Here is an 18,946-nt window from a genome sequence, read left to right as displayed (position 1 = left end):
CTTGTAAAAGCAGCCCTAATTTTGCGTATGCAAACTAAAACTTACGGAGAAAAAACGAAGCTGAAAAGCTTCGTGGATCTCCGTAAGTGCTAATTTGCATACCCGAGGCGGCATTTCGACACGAAATGCCCCCAGCGGCGGATGCGGTACTGCATCCTAAGATCCGGCAGTGTAATTCAATTACACATGCCGGATCTTCTCCCTAACTATGGAAAACTGATTCTGTGGATCAGTTCCATAGTTAGGACCAGGGATACGACGGAGTAACAGCAGTTACGCCGTCGTATCCCTTTTGTGGATTTGGCCCACAGTTTGCTGTGCCATCCAAAAATGCAAGGTAAAGCTCTATCATGCAAAGAAGAAGTAATATATGAACATTATCCAAAAACGCCGGTGCATTCTCTGGGCCAAAGCTCATTGATCTGCTGCAGAGCAAAAACTGTTCTATGGTCAGACAAATTGAAATTTGACATTCTTTTTGGCAACAATGGGTGCCGAGTCCAGGTAATGACAAAGAGCTCAATTTTGGTCTCATCTGACCACAGCATGTTCTCCCAATCCTTCTCTGAATCATTTATATCTGGGATAAGCAATTAGTGGACCAGCTGTTGCAGAACTTCAAGTCCCATGAGGCATAGCAAGACTCTGACAGCCACAAGCATGACACCGAGAGGCAGAGGTATTATGGGACTTGTAGTTTTGCAACAGCTGGAGGTCCACTAATTGCATATCCCTGATTTAGATGTTCATTGGCAAGCTTCAGATGGGCTGTACATGTGACTTCTTGAGGAGGACCTTTGAGGGTGCTGCAGGACTGTAGGGATGGTGTTCTTAGGGTCATAGTCAGCATTTTTCTTCCTCCAAACACAGCGAGTTGAGTTCATGCCAAAGAGCTCAATTTTGGTCTCATCTGACCACAGAGCTTTCTACCAATCCTTCACTGAATCATTTAGATGTTCATTGGCAAACTTCAAACGGGCCTGTACATGTGCCTTCTTGAGGAGGGGGACCTTGCGGGCGCAGCAGGATTTAAATCCATGGTGGCCTATTGTGTTGCCAATGGTTTGTTTGGTGACTGTGGTACCAACTGCCTTGAGATGATTTACAAGCTCCTCCCATATAGTTCTGGGCTGATCCATCACTTTTCTCATAATCATCCTTACCCTATAAGGCTAAATCCTGCATGGAGCTCCAGATCGAGGGCGATTGATGGTTATTTTGTATTTCATCCATTTGCAAATAATCTCTTCAGACAGTTGTCTCCTTCTTACCAAGCTTCTTGCTGATAGTCTTGTAGCCCATTCCAGCCTTGTGCAGGTCTACAAGCTTGTTCCTGATGTCCTTTGACAGCTCTTTGTTCTTTCCCATGATGCTGAGCTTTGAATAGAAGAAAGACATTCTGTGGACCGGTATCTTTTATACACATAACAAGTTGTTGTTAGGAATACCTTCCTAAATTGACAGGACTAATCTGTGTACCACATTAGAACATACTGTAGCCAGTCTGTGGGAGCCAGGACTATTAGTGGTTGATAGGGGATCAAATACTTATTTTACTGCAACTCAATTTATAGCATTTGTATCATGCGTTTTTTTCTGGATTTTTGGTTGATATTCGGTCTCTATCATTTAAAATACACCTTTGATAACAATTATAGACCCTTTATTTCTTTGTAAGTTGGAAAACATACAAAATCTGCAGAGGATCAAATAATTATTTTCTCCACTGTATCAACCTGAGAGGAACTTGGAGTTTCTTTGGGGGCCTGCATCAATATACTTGGTTTTAATCCCATGTGCTCCTGCTCCCAAGTGCCTGTAGTCCTCCATTGCTGAGTAAGAATAATCATGGAATGGATGCAAACTGTGTCCAGTATGAGGAAATCGCAATAACTCAGTCACCAACTGAGTTCCTACGACTGTGTCTCTGAGGTATCAGGCAATAGGTGAGGTCCTTGATGACACCCTGTGGGAGGGTGATATGCGTTGACACAAATTCCGGTTTCGAGTCCAGACGACGTCACTGCCGGTTGTCAATGGAACACACCCCAACAAGGGCGATTCCGATTTGCAATCTCTTGCCGATACAGTGGAACCTCAGATTGCGAGTAACATGGTTAACAAGCGTTTTCAATACAAGCTTTTTTTTCTAAACCCTGGCTCAATTTGTGAGTGTTGTCTCGCAAAATGAGCAGGATTCAAGCCTCTGCGGTGTGCAGTACCACATTTGGCCAGAGGTGTGGGGGGCGCCGGTGACACTCTGAGCTGTTCGGTAATACTCAGTTCCAGAGTCTTTCCGACTGCATCTGAACAGTCTGAGTATTTCCAAGTCTCCGGCTCTCACCCCATCTTTGGCCACATGCAGTAGAAGTCAATGCGTAACAAATTATCTTTGTTTCCATTGACTTCTATGGGAAAACTCACTTTTCTATGCGAGTGCTTTGTATTACAGGCATTCTCCTGGAACGGATTATCCAAGGTTCCACTGTACATGCTTGTTTTTAACATACATTTTGTAAGTACCCATTTTTATTTGCACAATAAATACATTGCCAAGCAGTACTTCACTACAGTCCCCTTCTTTTATCTCATTTTGGGCACTATTATCCACGTATGACTACTGTGATCATGCAAGATCTACTTTGCAAACTGATTTGAATTTGCCATCCCTGGCCAACATTCTTAGCCTGAACGACCCCTAGACTGAAAAGCTAGGGGTCCATTCCATCCAGTGAGTGGGTGTGACGCACCTCGAATTTTGGAGCACTTTTTCAATTTATGGATTGGAGCACATCTTTCACTTATATACGGACATTGTCCCATTTATTAATTGTTATTATTTGGTTTTATTTAGATCATTGTTTTGCACTATTGCGAGCGCTGTAATATATCTATTTTTAACATTTGCCAAGTGAATAGCACCTTGTGTACATCAGCTGCAATTCATATAATTTATTATTCATTATCTTGTTCACAATTTTTTTGACTTGTAGCACGAGTATATATATATAGAATATATATTTTTTTCACAATATGTGAGACAGCTAATGATCAGCTTGCATTGCTGGTGAAAGATGTTGTGCGGAAATGCGCAGTAAGCAGTCTTAAAGCGGGAGTTCACCCAATTATGTTTTTTTTTTTCTTTTCCCCTTAGATGAATGCTTGTTTTGTCTAGGGGAATCGGCTAGTTGTTTTAAAATATGAGCCGTACTTACCGTTTTCGAGATGCATCTTCTCCGTCGCTTCCGGGTATGGGTCTTCGGGAGCGGGCGTTTCTTCTTGATTGACAGTTTTCCTAGAGGCTTCCGACGGTCGCATCCATCGCGTCACTAGTAGCCGAAAGAAGCCGAACGTCGGTGCAGCTCTATACTGCGCACCGATGTTCGGCTTCTTTCGGAAAACCGTGACGCGATGGATGCGACCATCGGAAGCCTCTCGGAAGACTGTCAATCAAGAAGGAACGCCCACTCCCGAAGACCCATACCCGGAAACGGTAAGTACAGCTCATATTTTAAAACAACTAGCCGATTCCCCTAGACAAAACGAGCATCCATCTAAGGGGAAAAAGTGTCCTGTGCGGGTGAACCTCCGCTTTAAAGGCACTACATCACTAACCAGAGAGGAACTTCGAATAGTGAGGTGGAAATAAAAGGACCACCAAATCTAAATACAGTATTTACACGCTATAATCATAGGTGTGCACAGGGGGGGTGCCAGGTGAGCCTGGGCACACCCTAATCACGCTGTGTGGTGCTGCTTCCCTCATGTAATGCAATAGGCTATGCACACCAGGAACCGGTATGAAATTGTAAAACAGGATTTCCCTGTACTATGTCTACGTCAATGGTCCTATCTTGATAGTTAAATAAGAAAAAAAAAAAAATAGAAAAAAAAACTGCTACAGGAGAAGGGGTACATCACGAAAGGAAACTAGTAAAAAGTGGAACCTCATGGAGGGGGCAGGTAATATCAATACACAGGATTTTGCCAGTGTCATCTGAAGGAAGCAGCATATAGCCCATGGTCCAAGAATGAATTACTATATCCTGTACTGTACGATTAAGCTAGCATGTTATGAGTCAGAATCTCAACATACTATAGAAATGTATACCTGTACTAGGACCCTTTTTCTGATTTTTAGAACTGAATGAAAGGTCCGTGTGCAAATACCCAACAATCACAATATGTACAATAACAAATTAACCTTTACAACCCCTTTAAGGTAAAAAAAAAAAATTGGTGCTGCCAACCCAGTCTGAAAAGCATGACTTCCAGTAAGAAAGCTCAGAACTGTCTGATGCTTTTCTGGCAGTCCATGCAATCTACTAGCGAGGATATTACTGTTTTTGCTTGCAGAGATGGAGGGTCATATGCTTTGTTGATTTTTTTTTCTTTAGTGCAAAGCAGCTGCAAGCAAGAGATACCTTCACTTTTCTACTACAGCAGTTGTGCGGTGTCTAAAGATGACTGTATAATTCTACACCGTGTGCACAATTATTAGTCACAATAATTAGTCAAAAACATTAATTTTAAACCTTATGTAATACAAGCCTATTTGCAAATTTCCTGCTTCATTTGTTGCAGTTATGACTTTACTCAAACATTGTTTTCTGATGGCAGGCACAAAACCCACTCTACCAAAGTGCAACTACCACTGTGATGAACCCAAATTTTCACCAGGATTAATATGGATTACATATGGAGCCAGTTGATCAATCCAGTAAACGATACAGATTGATTGTTCATATGACCCAATGATGTACATATTTAAGAAAGCAAAATACATAGTTTTTACCTATAAACCTAAAAGTACCCAAAATACTTTAGGAGCAAAACCAAGTATCTGGTATGTATGCGACTATTATCAAAGGACTTCAGTATTTTCATTTAGGGAAGACAGGTATTTTATATCTGTGTGTTAATCTATCTCCTCTACTTTAAGGTTATTTTTTATGTGAAAGGACCTCGCCTTATGTCCTTTATCCCAAGGCCCACTGCACCCTTATAGTTTAGCCCTGGAGCATGAGACTCTGGCATTTGGATGTGGGCAAAGGGTACCATCCACTGCGGGAGCCTGTAAAACTCTAGGTTTACCAAAACGTGAGCACACAGAATCTGGTGCAGCTGTGCAAAGTAACCAATCAGCTTATAGGTTTTTTTTTTTTTTGTTTCATAAAGTTTTATTAGGCATAAATATTGCAAAAGACAATGTAAATATACATTTTGTGTACAAAAAGAATATTGAACTCTATAGTATAGAAACTTTCAAAGGTCTGAACAGTACAATAAGAATGGTGCAAACGTTATGCATATGGAACAGTTTGAAGCTCGCTTGATGTGTTGGTATGAGACATAGCTTCTTTAATTTGTGTACCAGTATTAAGGATATGGGGAGGGAGAGGATTGAGATAGAAGGGGGGGGGAGAGGGAAAAAAAAAAAAAGGCTAAGCGATTAGAAAGGACATATGTTTGTGTAAGATAAAAAAAAAAACAGCAAAGCCATCTATCGTGAAGCACTCAGATCTAAAGGTCGGGGATTTACAAGTTATAGGCTTTGAATTCTGGGGTGTTTTTGAACTCAAGCCATTTGCACCAAGTCGCATTGAATGTAATAATCCGTTCTTGAGCAATGCTAATGAGTTCTTCGATTCTCTCTATGTTGATAAGTCTGCGAAACCACTCTATCTTTGTTGGCGTAATAGTTGAACGCCAGTGGCATGGGATACAGTGCCTAGCAGCGTTTATCATGAACATTGTGAGGGATTTCAAGTATCTCCTTCTGGGGATTGAGCTGTGGTGTAGCAGGTATTGTGCCGGTTCAAGTCTGAGATCGTCTGAGGTGATTGCAGTGATAGTCTCATGTACCATTTTCCAGAAGGACTGGATCTCTGGGCATGACCACCATATGTGGAGCATCGAGCCTTCCCCGTCACCGCATCTCCAGCATTTGTTAGAAATTTGGGATGAAAACTTATGGAGCAAGGTGGGAGTCCTGTACCACCTGGTTACAATTTTAAAGCCACACTCTTGGGTGGCAACATTTAGAGATCCCTTGTGGGTATGCATAAAGATGGTTTCCCACTCCGCTCGTGATAAGTTAAGGTTAAGATCTTTTTCCCAAGCCAGACATGACGCACTGGAGAAGTCAGCAACGGTCTCAAACAGTGAGTTATACAGTATAGAGATAGTGTGCCTCTGAGGCTGGTTTTGCGAGGCTAAGGTTTCTAGAGCCGTGGGGCGTCTTGACCATATACGGATATGTTCTTTCGCATTCAAAAAGTGCTTGATTTGCAAGTATTGCCAGTGTGAAAATACATTCGACTTCAATTTTCTATTTAAGTCCTCTCTAGTTAGCAAGGTACCAGATTTAAAGAAGTGCAAAAACAATTTGTCTCTGTGAGGCCAAGTTTTGGGGAAGAAGTTTCGTTCTAACCCAGGAGGGAAGTCAGGATTGTTGTTTAGCGGGGTGAGAGGGCCTAGCCATGGTGATGGGCAGGACGTCTTATATGTGGTACGGAATATTTCTAAGGTGGGGCCAATGAGAGGGTGACATTTAGCAGCTGGAGGGTGATGTTTCGGGTGGATCCACGGAAGATTTCTGACTGGTAGGATAAATTGTGAGTGTTCTAATGTGACCCAGTCCTTTACTAAGTGGTGATTGTTCCAATCAACTATTCTCGCTAAAAGGGCCGCTTGGTGGTATTTACGCAGGTCAGGGAGTGCAATCCCTCCCTTGTGTTTGGGTAAATTCAGCTTCATGAAGCGTATTCTTGGAGATTTGCCTCTCCAAATAAAAGAGGAGCAGGCTTGCCTAAAAGAGACAAAAAAGGCGGGGGGAAGTTTGATAGGGATCGTTTGCATAACGTAGAGGAAGCGGGGTAGAATTGTCATCTTAATCAACGAGGCCCTTCCAAACCAAGATACATTTAAGGAGTTCCATCTCTTGAGATCATCTTTAGATTCTTTTAAAATTGGGGTGAAGTTTAATCTAAACAGATCTGACAGGTTTTTAGGAATTTCAATTCCCAAGTAGGTAAAGGAGTTGTCTGCCCAAGTGAAGGGAAAGTTTTTTTTAGAGAGATCAATCTCGCCTGGAGATAACGTAATGTTCAGCGCTGTCGACTTTGAATGATTGATTTTTAGGTTAGATATGGCCTGGAATTGTTCCAAGTCTTTCAGTAGGTTAGGTAAGGATATATGGGGCTCTGAAAGGAAAAGAAGCATATCATCCGCGAATGCGGCTATCTTGTACATTTTTTCATTTATTTGGATTCCCTTGATATCTGGGTTTTCCCTTATTTTATTTAACAAGGGTTCCAGCGTTAGTACGTACAATAGAGGGGAGAGGGGACAACCTTGTCTTGTACCATTACGCAATTTGAAGGCGCCCGACAGGTGGCCATTGACGCGTACTTTTGCAACTGGGTCTGCATAGAGGGCTCGAATATATGATCTCATTAAGGATGGGATACCAACATGGTCCAGTACCGCATCCATATAGTCCCAGGCCACCCTGTCGAACGCCTTCTCAGCGTCTAGAGACAAAAAAAAACCTTTAGATTTGTTAGAGGTAAGCCAATGATGTATATTTAAAGCTTTAATTGTGTTGTCGCGCCCCTCCCTACCTGGGATAAACCCTACCTGATCAAGGGAAATGAGGGATGATAGCAATAGGATAAGTCTATTTGCTAGTATTTTTGCGTATATTTTAACGTCTACGTTAATCAGGGATATTGGCCTGTAGTTTGTAACCTGGGTAAGATCCTTTCCTTCCTTGGGTATTACAGATATATGGGCTTCTAAGAGCTGAGCTGGTGGGTTTTGTACAGAGTGGAGGGCCCGGAAGGTTTTCAGACACCTGGGCTTCAATACATCTTTGAAGGTCTTATAGTATAATAGAGGCAGACCATCTGGTCCCGGGCTTTTCCCACTTTCATGTCTTTAATGGCCTTGTCGAATTCACATTCCGATATGGGCGCATCAAGATCTTGTGCTACGTTCTCTGCTATCTTAGGTGGGCTGTATTTTTGTAGGAAGTCTTCGATAATTTGAGATCTTTTAACCGTATTATGGGGGCATTTTGGGTTGGAGGGTAGATTATACAGGGATTGATAGTACAATTCAAATTGCTTGGCTATATCTTCATTAGAAGAGTGTATGTTGCCTCTATTGTCTCTAATTTGATGGATAGTGGCAGCAGCCTTTTTATCTTGGACCGCTTTCGCTAATAATCTACCGCTCTTGTTGCCTTGTTCGTAAAATATTTTATGGCGTAATATGTATTGTCTTTTAGTCTTTATGCTTAATTCTTCAGACAGGGACAGCCTAGCGTTCGTCAGTTCTTCCAGGGTATTTGCTGCAATAGTTTGTTTGTGTGCTGTCTCTAACGTCTTTATTCGGGCGATCAAGGATGTAATCCTCGACTGCTGGTCTTTTTTCTGTTTGGCCAGTGTGGCGATGAATTCACTCCTCATGACACATTTATGTGCTTCCCACTGGGTCAGAAGAGAAGTATCTTCATTTTCATTCCGTGCGAAGTAGTCAGTCAATATATCGTTAAATATATGTACCTGCATCTGGTCTTTCAAGATAGATGAGTTGAGTCTCCACGTTTTTGTGGTAGTGATTCGGTCTGGAAATACTAACGTCATAGTGATTGGGTGATGATCAGAAAGCAACATAGGTTCAATCGTGGCACTGTTTAGTACTTTTAGGTCTGTTTGAGATAAAAAAAAATGGTCTATCCTAGAGTACTTTTGGCAGACTGCCGAGAAGAATGTATAATCTCTAGTTTGCGGATTTAAAGTTCTCCAGGCGTCATGTAGCATTAATCCGTGCAGTTGAAGTTTGATTTGTTTCAACGCGCTATAGGGGAGGCTCGACGCTCCGTTCGACGTATCTAAGATAGGGTTGAGGGGTACATTGAAGTCCCCTCCCAGAATGAGCATACCCGAGGCAAAGGTGGTCAGTAGGTGTTTAATCTTACGAAAGAATGTTACCTGTTTTGTGTTAGGGGCATATATGTTTGCAATAGTGATCGGATGTGATCTAAGTTTTCCTTTTAGAAATATGTATCTCCCTTCCGGGTCTAACATAGTGTCCAGTATTTGAAATGGGGTGTGCTTTGCTATTAGTATCGAGACTCCTTTTGTTTTACCGTCAGGGTTGGATGCATGAAAAGCTAGAGGGAATCGTTTATCATTAAATTTCGGGATCATGTCTTTTTTAAAGTGGGTTTCTTGGGCGCATATAATGTCGGCTTTCTGTTTATGGCAATTATTAAGGAGTTTAGTTCTTTTTTCAGGAATATTTAGTCCTTTCGCGTTTATAGAGAGCAGCTTCAGCGACAAAGGAGTGGAGTGATGACTATCTGGTGACATGTTTGTAATCTAACAAAATCTCTGCAGAGAAGAAGAAAAGAAAGAGAATAAAAAAAAAAAAAAAAAAAGGGGGGGAACGGGAGGGGGGGAGGGGAATGGGTCAAGGACTTCCGGGAGTAGACCTTAAACCTGAAGGTCTACTCTAATAATACAATCCGGCAGTGTCAAAGGGTGCAACAAGTTACACCCCTTGTGTGGGTACAGTGTCTAGGCGGACCAAGATAGATTAGACGGAGTGCAATACTGGTAAAAGTTGTGAAGAACAATAAAGACCAGTAAAATAGGTCTCTCTGCACCTCAGAAAGTACTATATGTATGGGCACTGTGGAGCGGCTATCAAATTGTGGCATATATCAAGCTCAGGTTAAGGGCTGATCAGTAACAGGGGGAGGGGCTTCAAGTTCGCTTCAGGTTCCTTAGTACAGTACGTATGCAGGGAGAAATCACTCTGGCAAAGGTACATGACATGTTCTGCCACACAAGGACAACTGCAGTTTACAGACATTTTACTCCTTTGACATGTCAAACATTTACAGTATATGAGTTATATTCAGAGGACATTAGTGTGCATCACTAAGTAGAATACAGGTAGACAACCCTTGTGAACAGAAAACTGACAACGTATTGAAGACAAACAACTTTTAACAGTAGCAGAACCTCAAAATGATATAGTACCACCCTTCCCATCTCTTTTGCTTCTCCAGGCCTACCAACTTCCTGTCAGCTATTCATTGTGAGATAAAACCTAGGTCTCAGACTGGTTAATTAACTTGTAATGTAACTTTTCCCTGTGACATTAGTGACAATTTGAATAGTTTTCAATGTTCACATAGAGATTCAGAGTCTATCTTACTGTTTGTGGTGTGGCTAAAGGGGAGATGTTGTTTTGTAAATAGTACCACGAGACTCCCGCTGCGTTAAAGAAGTTTACTAGAGAGGGAGAGAAAGCGTGCATGGCACCCTCCTCTGCGCAGGGTATCGCTATTTTCTACCCCCCAGAAGACAACACTCTTCAGGGGTTGAAGATAGGTTGTGTCTATTTAGTAGTATAAGCAACCATACTGGTGAAACTACGGGAGTATGGCAGAACGATAAGATCTATAACTGGACTAGACATTCTCTACCGTATGGTTATATGAATATCGTAATGCAATCCGATGTAAGCTAGTCTAGGATGTGGTGAGTGCATCAATAGTAAATAGATTTAGGTAGGCCAGCGCCCCCCCCCCCCACCATCTCCCCCCCCCTCTATAACAAAGCCCCCTAAGGCAGGTGTATATTCAATAAACATATATAGAAAACTACGAGACAAAAGTAAACAACTAGACAAGATTGGCCCCCAGTGGTAGAAGGGCATATATCTGCAATGTAAGACTACTCAGAGTTAATCACTCAGGGAATTAATTTGCGTAACGCAATTTCTGTGCGGGTGTATAAAATGCAACTCAGAGGCAAAACGAGCTACTTACAACTAGTTGGTCGCCCCGTCTGGTAGCTAGCAGACAGAATCCTGATAGTCAATTAGTGGATTCCAAAATTGCAGAAGACTAAGAAGTCATGGAGGTCAGGCAATCTTCATTTCACAGAGCTCGGTATTTACCTGCAGGGGCAAATAGAGAAACAGAAAGAAGGAGAAAAAAAAAGAAAATAAAAGAAATAAGGGGAAACAGAAAAAATCTGAGAGCCAGGGGGGAGGGGGGAGCAAGCGGCAAGAGGGGGACACAGACCACAAAAAAAAAAAAAAAACAATTCAACAGTATGTCTGAGTTGTATTTTTCATCCTAGCTCGGACAAAATCACAAGAGTAACGTAGAGCTTTTTCCTCCCTTCAGAAGGTGGAATGTTCTCCAGCTCATGAAACAGTGGTCACAGGTAACATACCAGTCTGTGCTTTAGCAAGGGGGTAGAGTGGTTAAGTGTCCATCTGATCAGGACGATCTAGACAGTCTCTGCGTCTCGGTGGGGATAGGTCGGGACTTCCTCGGGCTGCTCTTCCTCTGTTGCGCTGGGGCGAAGAGGGTCTACGGCGTCGATCTCCGGTCCTCTGTGTTCTCGGATTGTAAGCGTTGGTCACTTCGATCCAGCTTTCATTTAACATGAAGGAATTGTACCAATCAGGGACATCCACAAGCGGGACATTCAGGGCTTCACAGAACGAACGAAGTTCATCTGGCGTGCGAAGCAGTGCCGTGTGTCCTCTCCAGGTAGCAGAGAGACAGAACGGAAACTTCCATCTATATGGGATGTTTCTAGATCTTAGTTGTTCCAAGAGTGGTTTTAGGGCTCGGCGCTGCTGTAGAGTGATGTTAGAGAGGTCTTGGTAGAGTTTGACCTCTACGCCGTTAAAAAGGATCCTGTTTTTCTCTCTTGCCTTCTTAAGTATGGCTTCTTTTAGTGGAAAGTTCACAAGACAACATACAATATCTCTGGGAGGGTCGTTGTCTCTTCCCCTGGGTCTGAGGGCCCTGTGTATTCTCTCGAATTCAATGGGGGAGTCAGGGGGTCTTTCCAGAAGATCATTAAATATCTGAGTCGCAGTTTGTTCTACTGGGTTCTGGTCAGCGTTTTCAGGGACACCCCTTATTCTAACATTGTGTCTTCTTCCGCGATTGTCTAGGTCCTCCAAATGGCGGGTAATATCAATTAGATGGGAGAGATGGAGGTCCGAGGATTTCTGGACCTGCTTAATGGCATCTGCATGCCTTGCTGTGAATTGCACTACTGCCCCCATACGTCCTGCTATATTCTGGATGTCCATTTTAAGATCAGATATGGCAGATTTTATATCACAAGCAACTGCCTGTAGATCAGCTAGGCACAAAGGCTGTGAAGGCTGAGGAGGGGGGTGATTCACCTGCAATGGCTGGGCCTGCATCCCTTGAGTGCCATGAGGTAGGCTATGTGAGCCATCCATTATGGGGCAGGAGCCTCCGAGTGGGATGTGTGGCTTGGGTGCAGCTGTAGTGTGTCCTTCTCCCTGTGACTGTCTGAACATCGCGGGGATCGTATTAAAGCACGATCCCTGCGCGCCTCCGTCGGCGATGGGGCTGGAGCCGCTGAGCGGCGTAGGCTGCTTACTTGAGGCCGCGGCTGTGAGGCCTTCTCCCTGCGAGGGACGGAACATCGCGGGGACGGTGCCGTTTTGCGGCTTAGTCGCGTCCTGTGATCCGCGGGAGGTCGGAGTGCTGCGGTCCCCCTTACCCATCCGTGGTGCTGCTTTTCTTGGCTGTAAAGCACAAGTTAGCCGCTCCTGTGTGCCGGAGGACGGGATTCACACGTCCATCTTGGTCCGGAGTTAGGCCACGCCAGCTTATAGGTTTTATTGTCAAAGCTTAAAGTGGAGTTCCACCCTGAAAAAAAAATGTTACTCCAAAAATCTAAAAAAAAAAAAAAAAAAAAACACAAAAAAAAAAAAGGTTTTACTTACCCGAAATAGCTGTTGCTATGCGGAAGTCCCTAATCTGCCTCTTCATCCTCCACGGTGGATCCTTTTCCTCCTCCTACACTCGGTTTCTTTTTGTGAATGGGGCGCCCTGCATTCTGGGAACTGTGTGTATCCCAGAAAGCAGCTGCTCGCACAGTAGGAAAACGGGCAGTGAAGCCGCGTGGCTTCACTGCCTGTTTCCCTTACTGTGGATGGTGGCGCCTGGAGCTGCCAGGATCGGCCTCGTCGGGGGCCAACATCGCTGGCGATAAGGACAGGTAAGTGTCCTTAGTAGCTGCTGACTTTAAATTTTTTTTTATATCTTACATTTTTATTTTATCAAAAGGAGAAACATACATAACAGAATACATATGCCATCAAAAAGAAAAAGAACTCCACGTCTGAATATTACAAATGTACAGGTATAACACATACCTTATTTTATACATCCATACAATTTAATCTGACATTTAATCTATACTTTATGTATCCCTCTCTCCCTTTTACTTTATCCTCTTCAACCTTTTTTTTACCGGACCTCCGCTTTAATTGAACAAGCTGAAGTTAAAAGATGATTGGTTACTATGCACAGTTTCATGAGATTCTGTGTGAATAAGTTTTAGTACGTCTCCCACTTTGGGTTCACCTGTTATTTAAATAGTAAGTACACTTGAGGGAAACGAAAAAAAAGTTTGTTCAAATTTTAATGTATAAAAGGTTAGGAAATAATGTATATTTTACAAATTAAAGGGGCTGTAAAGGTTCGTCTTTTATTTTCTAAATTGGTTCCTTTAAGCTAGTGCATTGTTGGTTCACTTACCTTTTTCTTCGATTTCACTTCTAAATGTTTTTTTCTTTGTTTGAATTTCTCACTTCATGTTTCTCCTCAGTAAGCTTTCCACCATCATCCGAGCAGTGGAAAGTCATTTAGAACAGCTTACTGAGGAAGAACCGGAAGTGAGAAATTCAAAGAAAAAAAAACATTTAGAAGGGAAATCGAAGAAAAAAGGTAAGTGAACCAACAATGCACTAGCTTAAAGTAACCTATTTAGAAAATAAAAAATGAACCTTTACAACCCCTTTAAGGTATAAAATATGGTGCTGCCAACCCAGTCTGAAAAGCATGACTTCCAGTAAGAAAGCTCAGAACTGTCTGATGCTTTCCTGGCAGTCCATGCAATCTACTAGCGAGGATATTACTGTTTTTGCTTGCAGAGATGGAGGGTCATATGCTTTGTTGATTTTTTCTTTTTTTTAGTGCAAAGCAGCTGCAAGCAAGAGATACCTTCACTTTTCTACTACAACAGTTGTGCGGTGTCTAAAGATGACTGTATAATTCTACACTGTGTGCACAATTATTAGTCAAGTTGTATTTTTGAGGATTAATTCAAAATGTTAATAAACCTCAAACCTGAATATTCAAGAAAGTAAAAAAGTGAGGTTTTGGCTTTTCTAGGAGAATATCTATGGGAGCACAATTATTGGGCAACTATTAGTGTGGAGAATTATTATACAACTGAATGAAAAATGTTACTTTTCCCATCTCACTTGAGAATAATTAACTCAAAATTTAAAAATAAAGATTTCTGACGTTTCAAAAAAGAAATCAGTGACCAATATAGGGCACCCTACTTTTCAATAAGACTCATAAGTCTTCCATTCATGTCAGTTTCTTGATTTGTTGACAATCAACGTTATGTGCAGCAGCAACCACAGCCTCCCAGACACTGTTCAGAGAGGTGTACTGTTTTCCTTCACCGTAAATCTCCCAATTAAGAAGGGCCCACAAGTTCTTAATAGGGTTTAGGTCAGGTGAGGAAGAAGCCATGTCGTCATTTTTTCCATCTTTAAGATCTTTACTGGCTAGCTACGCAGTGGCGTACTTTGATGCATGCGATGGAGCATTGTTATGCATAAATATTATGGTCTTCTTGAAAAAATGCAGACTTTTTCCTGTACCACTGCTTGAAGTGTCTTCTAAAAACTGGCAGTAGGTTTGGAAGTTCATTTTGATTCCATCTTAAATTCGAAAAGGTCTGACTAGCTCATCTTTGATATAACCAGCCTAAACCAGTACCCCACCTGCACCTTACTGGCGTCCGAATCAAAGTAGAGCTCTGTGTCCGTTACTGATCCAGACACAGGCCCTTCCATCTGGTCCGTCAAGTCACTCTCATCTCATCAGTCCATGAAACCTTTGAAAAATCCATCTACAGATATTTCTTGGCCCAGTCTTGACGTTTCAACTTATGTGTAACTTGTTCAGTGGTGGCCAGGTTTCAGCCTTCCTTACCTTGGCCATATCTCTGAGCACTAAACACCTTGTACTTCTAGGCACTCCAGGTAGGTTGCAGTTCAGGAATATAGCATTGGGTTATTGGTAGCTTCATGGTTGTTGCTTCTCAAATCTTTGGTTGAGTTAAAGTGAATGTAAACCCGATTCAAGAAATTTGACCTCAGCACATATCGTGTAAGCCCAGAGTCCCATGTCTTTCTGTTGCGTTCCTCTGTAATCTGTATAACTTCTGACAAGTTACCCGAGACGGGAGATAAAACCAGCCTTAAATTTGTGTCGAGATGGGTGCTATAAATAGCTTAGCAGAAAGCTTGACTTGTCATAGTACAGCTTTGAGGCCGGAATCACACTAGTGTTGCTTTTTTGAGCTGCGTTGTCGTTGCAAATTTCTCTAGAGGGTGTTCTGCAGATCAACTGCGGTTTAGCTGCAGATCAGGTGCGAATTTGGAGACCTGGGAGAAGTTCCGGGTGAGAGGAGAGTGGGGGAGAATTGTATTGAGCTGAATGAGAGAAATTCCTGCAGAGAACTGAACACATGTGCAAATTAGATGCATACCCATAGAAGATAATGGGACTGAATTCGCACCTGAGCTGCACCGCAAGACATAAAAACCGCATGCGGTTTGGAGGCAATACGCAGTGCGGATGCATCGCACATATGTGAACCAGCCTCATTGAAAACAATGTATTTTGAAATGTCCTGCGAATTAGATGCGGTTTAAACCGCACTCAATTCGCATAGGTGTGAACCTGGCCTTAAAGTATCTTCGGTCCTCTACCTATAAAGAGGAGGGGCAGTGATGTGTGTGAGTGAATGCCTTTCCTCCAATCAGCTGTCACACAGTGTATGCCAAGAATCCACTCCTACGATGTAAGAATGCTAAAGAATATAGCAAACTGAAGGCAGCAGATATACATGTAAAACGTATGAAGGGAGATTTGTTTAATCTGTGTATCACCTGAGACTGCTCACTTCACCGGGTATAAGAGAGGGTTTACATCCAATTTAACGTGTCTTTTTTCCTCAACACGTTTGTGACCATGTTGACTATTTGCAACAAAACGTTTGATGGTTCTGTGATCATGTTCCAATATCTTAGCAATTTCAAGAGTGCTGCATCCCTCTGAAAGAATTTAACTTTTCAGAGTCAGTTAAATATCAATTTTTTGGTCCATTTTCCAGAGGAAAAGAATCTGCCTAATAATTATGCACATCTTTATAGTGTGTCAATCTCCTTAGGCCACACCCACCCTCATTACACATATAACCTGATATGCTTAAATCCAGTTAACATTTAAGTTTATACAGCTTAGCGTTGGACAATATGCATAAATATGATTTGGTCAAAATACTCACTTGCCTAATAATTGTGCACACAATATATAGACACCACAGATTTACTGCATTATTCTGTGCACTCCACATTCTAACAGGCCTCTCTTCCTTAGCTTGGCAAGTTTGCACGAGTACACTTTTGATGATGGTTATGGCCAATATTTAGGCCAAAGCCAACGACTCCTGTATTGAATTGTACTGTCTGCCTTCATTTTGTAGAGCCGTTTGTGTAAACTGTTGGCGCTAAATAAATCCTGTAAATTAATAACATATAACAGTAGAGGACTACAGGGAGACTTCAACTGGTATTAGATTCATGAATTTGCATTAACTTCAGGATCTAGGGCTACGTTCCAAGTGATAAATTAAAAATATTAAAAATGTACTGTATATTTACAGGATTAAAAGTAAGAATTTGCCAATTTTGTAATACTAAACATGAGATTTTTTTAATCGTCCTTGGCCTTTTCCCTCCTCCCCCCCAGTTCTCTCTAAATAATATATAAATAAAAAAAAAAAAAAGCCAGGACACTATCTTTTTCCAGTAGACTGTAGATGTCTTTTTGAATTTAGATTCCATGCTCTAGAGTTACGCTGCTTGCGGACGCAAGGGAAAGTTACATCAGGTTAGGAAGTACTGTGTGAAGCATGGGCATGCTTATATCATCCCACTTTTCTTTGGGGTTACATTCATTCTCTAACTTATGGGGCTCTGATGTTGAGATATCTTTCCCCCTTTTATTACATCTTCTAAAAAGCAGTCCTCTATACTCTGAAGGCTCTATGAGAATACCATCATCTATACACAGTCTATGAAATGGATCCTGGAGGAAGCACATTGATTGCCAACGTTGATCATGTGTGCCACATCTAAACTATTGTACATTATAGAATGATATAATTGATGATTTGATTGGTGGTCACACTGTATATGCATTAAGCATTTGTTAAACTTTGTAATAAAATTTGGTATTATATTTTTACAATGTCTATTGTTTTTGTAAGGTACATTTAAAGTCACAATTTTTTTATACCTCTTCCAATCCCCTTTTGGTTTGGGTGTTGGGATTGGATATTGGTTACTATAGGTAAATTTCATTGGATGCCTCCATTTACAGCACAGAATAGTATTATTTGAAGCCCGCTGCTTCCCTTTTCATACCCCGTGCATGCACCAGACACAGATTTTCATATTTTTTCCCTGTAAACACTGTATATCACTCTCTATAGCAGGACCCATTCTTGCATAGTATACATGTAGGATTTAGATAGGGATGCAGTAAACTGGAGTTGCTAAACGCTGCATTAGCTGTGGTCAGGTCAGCCAGTGAGGCCATCTTCTTGTAAATTGCTTACTTTTTTGCCGGCTTGTTATACCCTGCAATTATTTGAATGAGGTGCACTATGAATTACAAATGAAGCCTGTAAAACCAATTGTATATATATTGATTCATTGTTCTCAGTACCGGTTTTGTATGACAGAATCCAGAGAACTCAGCAGGTGACAGGAATAGCTGCCAAAGGTTGCTTATCTCTATATTCAATAATATTGCTGTAACCCTTAGCATACATTATATTTCTCATAGCTTTGAATGCTTTAAATTAGGTTTTTGGCATTCGTTTTGATGGTTGCTGAGGTTTCAACAATGATTAATTGACCCAAAATAAGTCCATAGATGAGGTTTTTTCTTTACATCTCTTACATGGTCAGTGAATCAAAGTATTGATTCTATAGGATCAGCATGACCTAGGTCTGGAGGAGCGGCCCCTATATTTTCTATGACAACCTTGCTAAATAAAATGTATCCCCCAAGTATTCTTGGTGTGTGCCAGCAAGATCTTATAGGGGTAGTATATAGGTTCTTAAAGTGGTAGTAAACTTTGTTAAAAAAAAAAAAGTCACCCTGCAAGACAATATCATAAGGTGCTGGTATGCATCCCCCCCCCATTCTCAAATAAAACATGTTGCAATTAGAGCAGGTATCCAACCTCAGGACATAGATTTTTTAACAATAAAGTCCCACAGAGCCATAGGAATTTTTTGGGCAATTTAATTCTCTGGCATTTGGTCAGCCTGATGAACATATGAATACTCATATATAGTCATTTTCAGTCCTCAACATAATTTGATGTGAAAACTCAGTGTATATAAATCCCCACCATAAATCTCTCATTTGCTCCCTTTTGGTCTGCCTAATAAGTGTTTTGTTTTATTCGTGTTTAGAAGAAGTGCAACAAATACCTGTTCATTTTGCCTGAAAACGTGTGCTGATAACTACTGGCGCTTTCTGCCTGTGCAGAAGTATGGGTTGTGGAGAGGATGATGGGTCTGTGACCTCAGTAGGCAGGGCTGACACCATATACTTAGGAATTCAAAGCTGTGTTATGTCAAATGGAACATAAATGGGAAAATGGCCATGCAGAGATGTAATAATTTGTTTTAATTTTACATATGCTCAAGGGTGCATATTAAAACAAGTATCAGAGTACGCGGCTTTTGTTTTTGGTTA

General features: G+C 41.6%; 1 protein-coding gene across 1 annotated transcript in view; it reads left to right on the top strand.

Moving 5' to 3' along the window:
• Window positions 1-5,095, top strand: part of ITGB7 (integrin subunit beta 7) — an 89,345-nt gene extending 84,250 nt beyond the window's left edge. The window contains exon 16 of the mRNA XM_040340677.1: window positions 4,621-5,095. Within this exon, the coding sequence (XP_040196611.1) occupies window positions 4,621-4,686 (66 nt within the window). The 3' untranslated portion in view covers window positions 4,687-5,095. The remainder of the gene's footprint in view (window positions 1-4,620) is intronic.
• The last annotated feature ends 13,851 nt before the right edge of the window (window positions 5,096-18,946 follow it).

The sequence above is a fragment of the Rana temporaria genome, chromosome 2 (assembly GCF_905171775.1).
Source record: "Rana temporaria chromosome 2, aRanTem1.1, whole genome shotgun sequence".
Lineage (NCBI taxonomy): Eukaryota > Metazoa > Chordata > Amphibia > Anura > Ranidae > Rana > Rana temporaria.
This window is presented reverse-complemented; position numbering and strand designations above follow the sequence as displayed.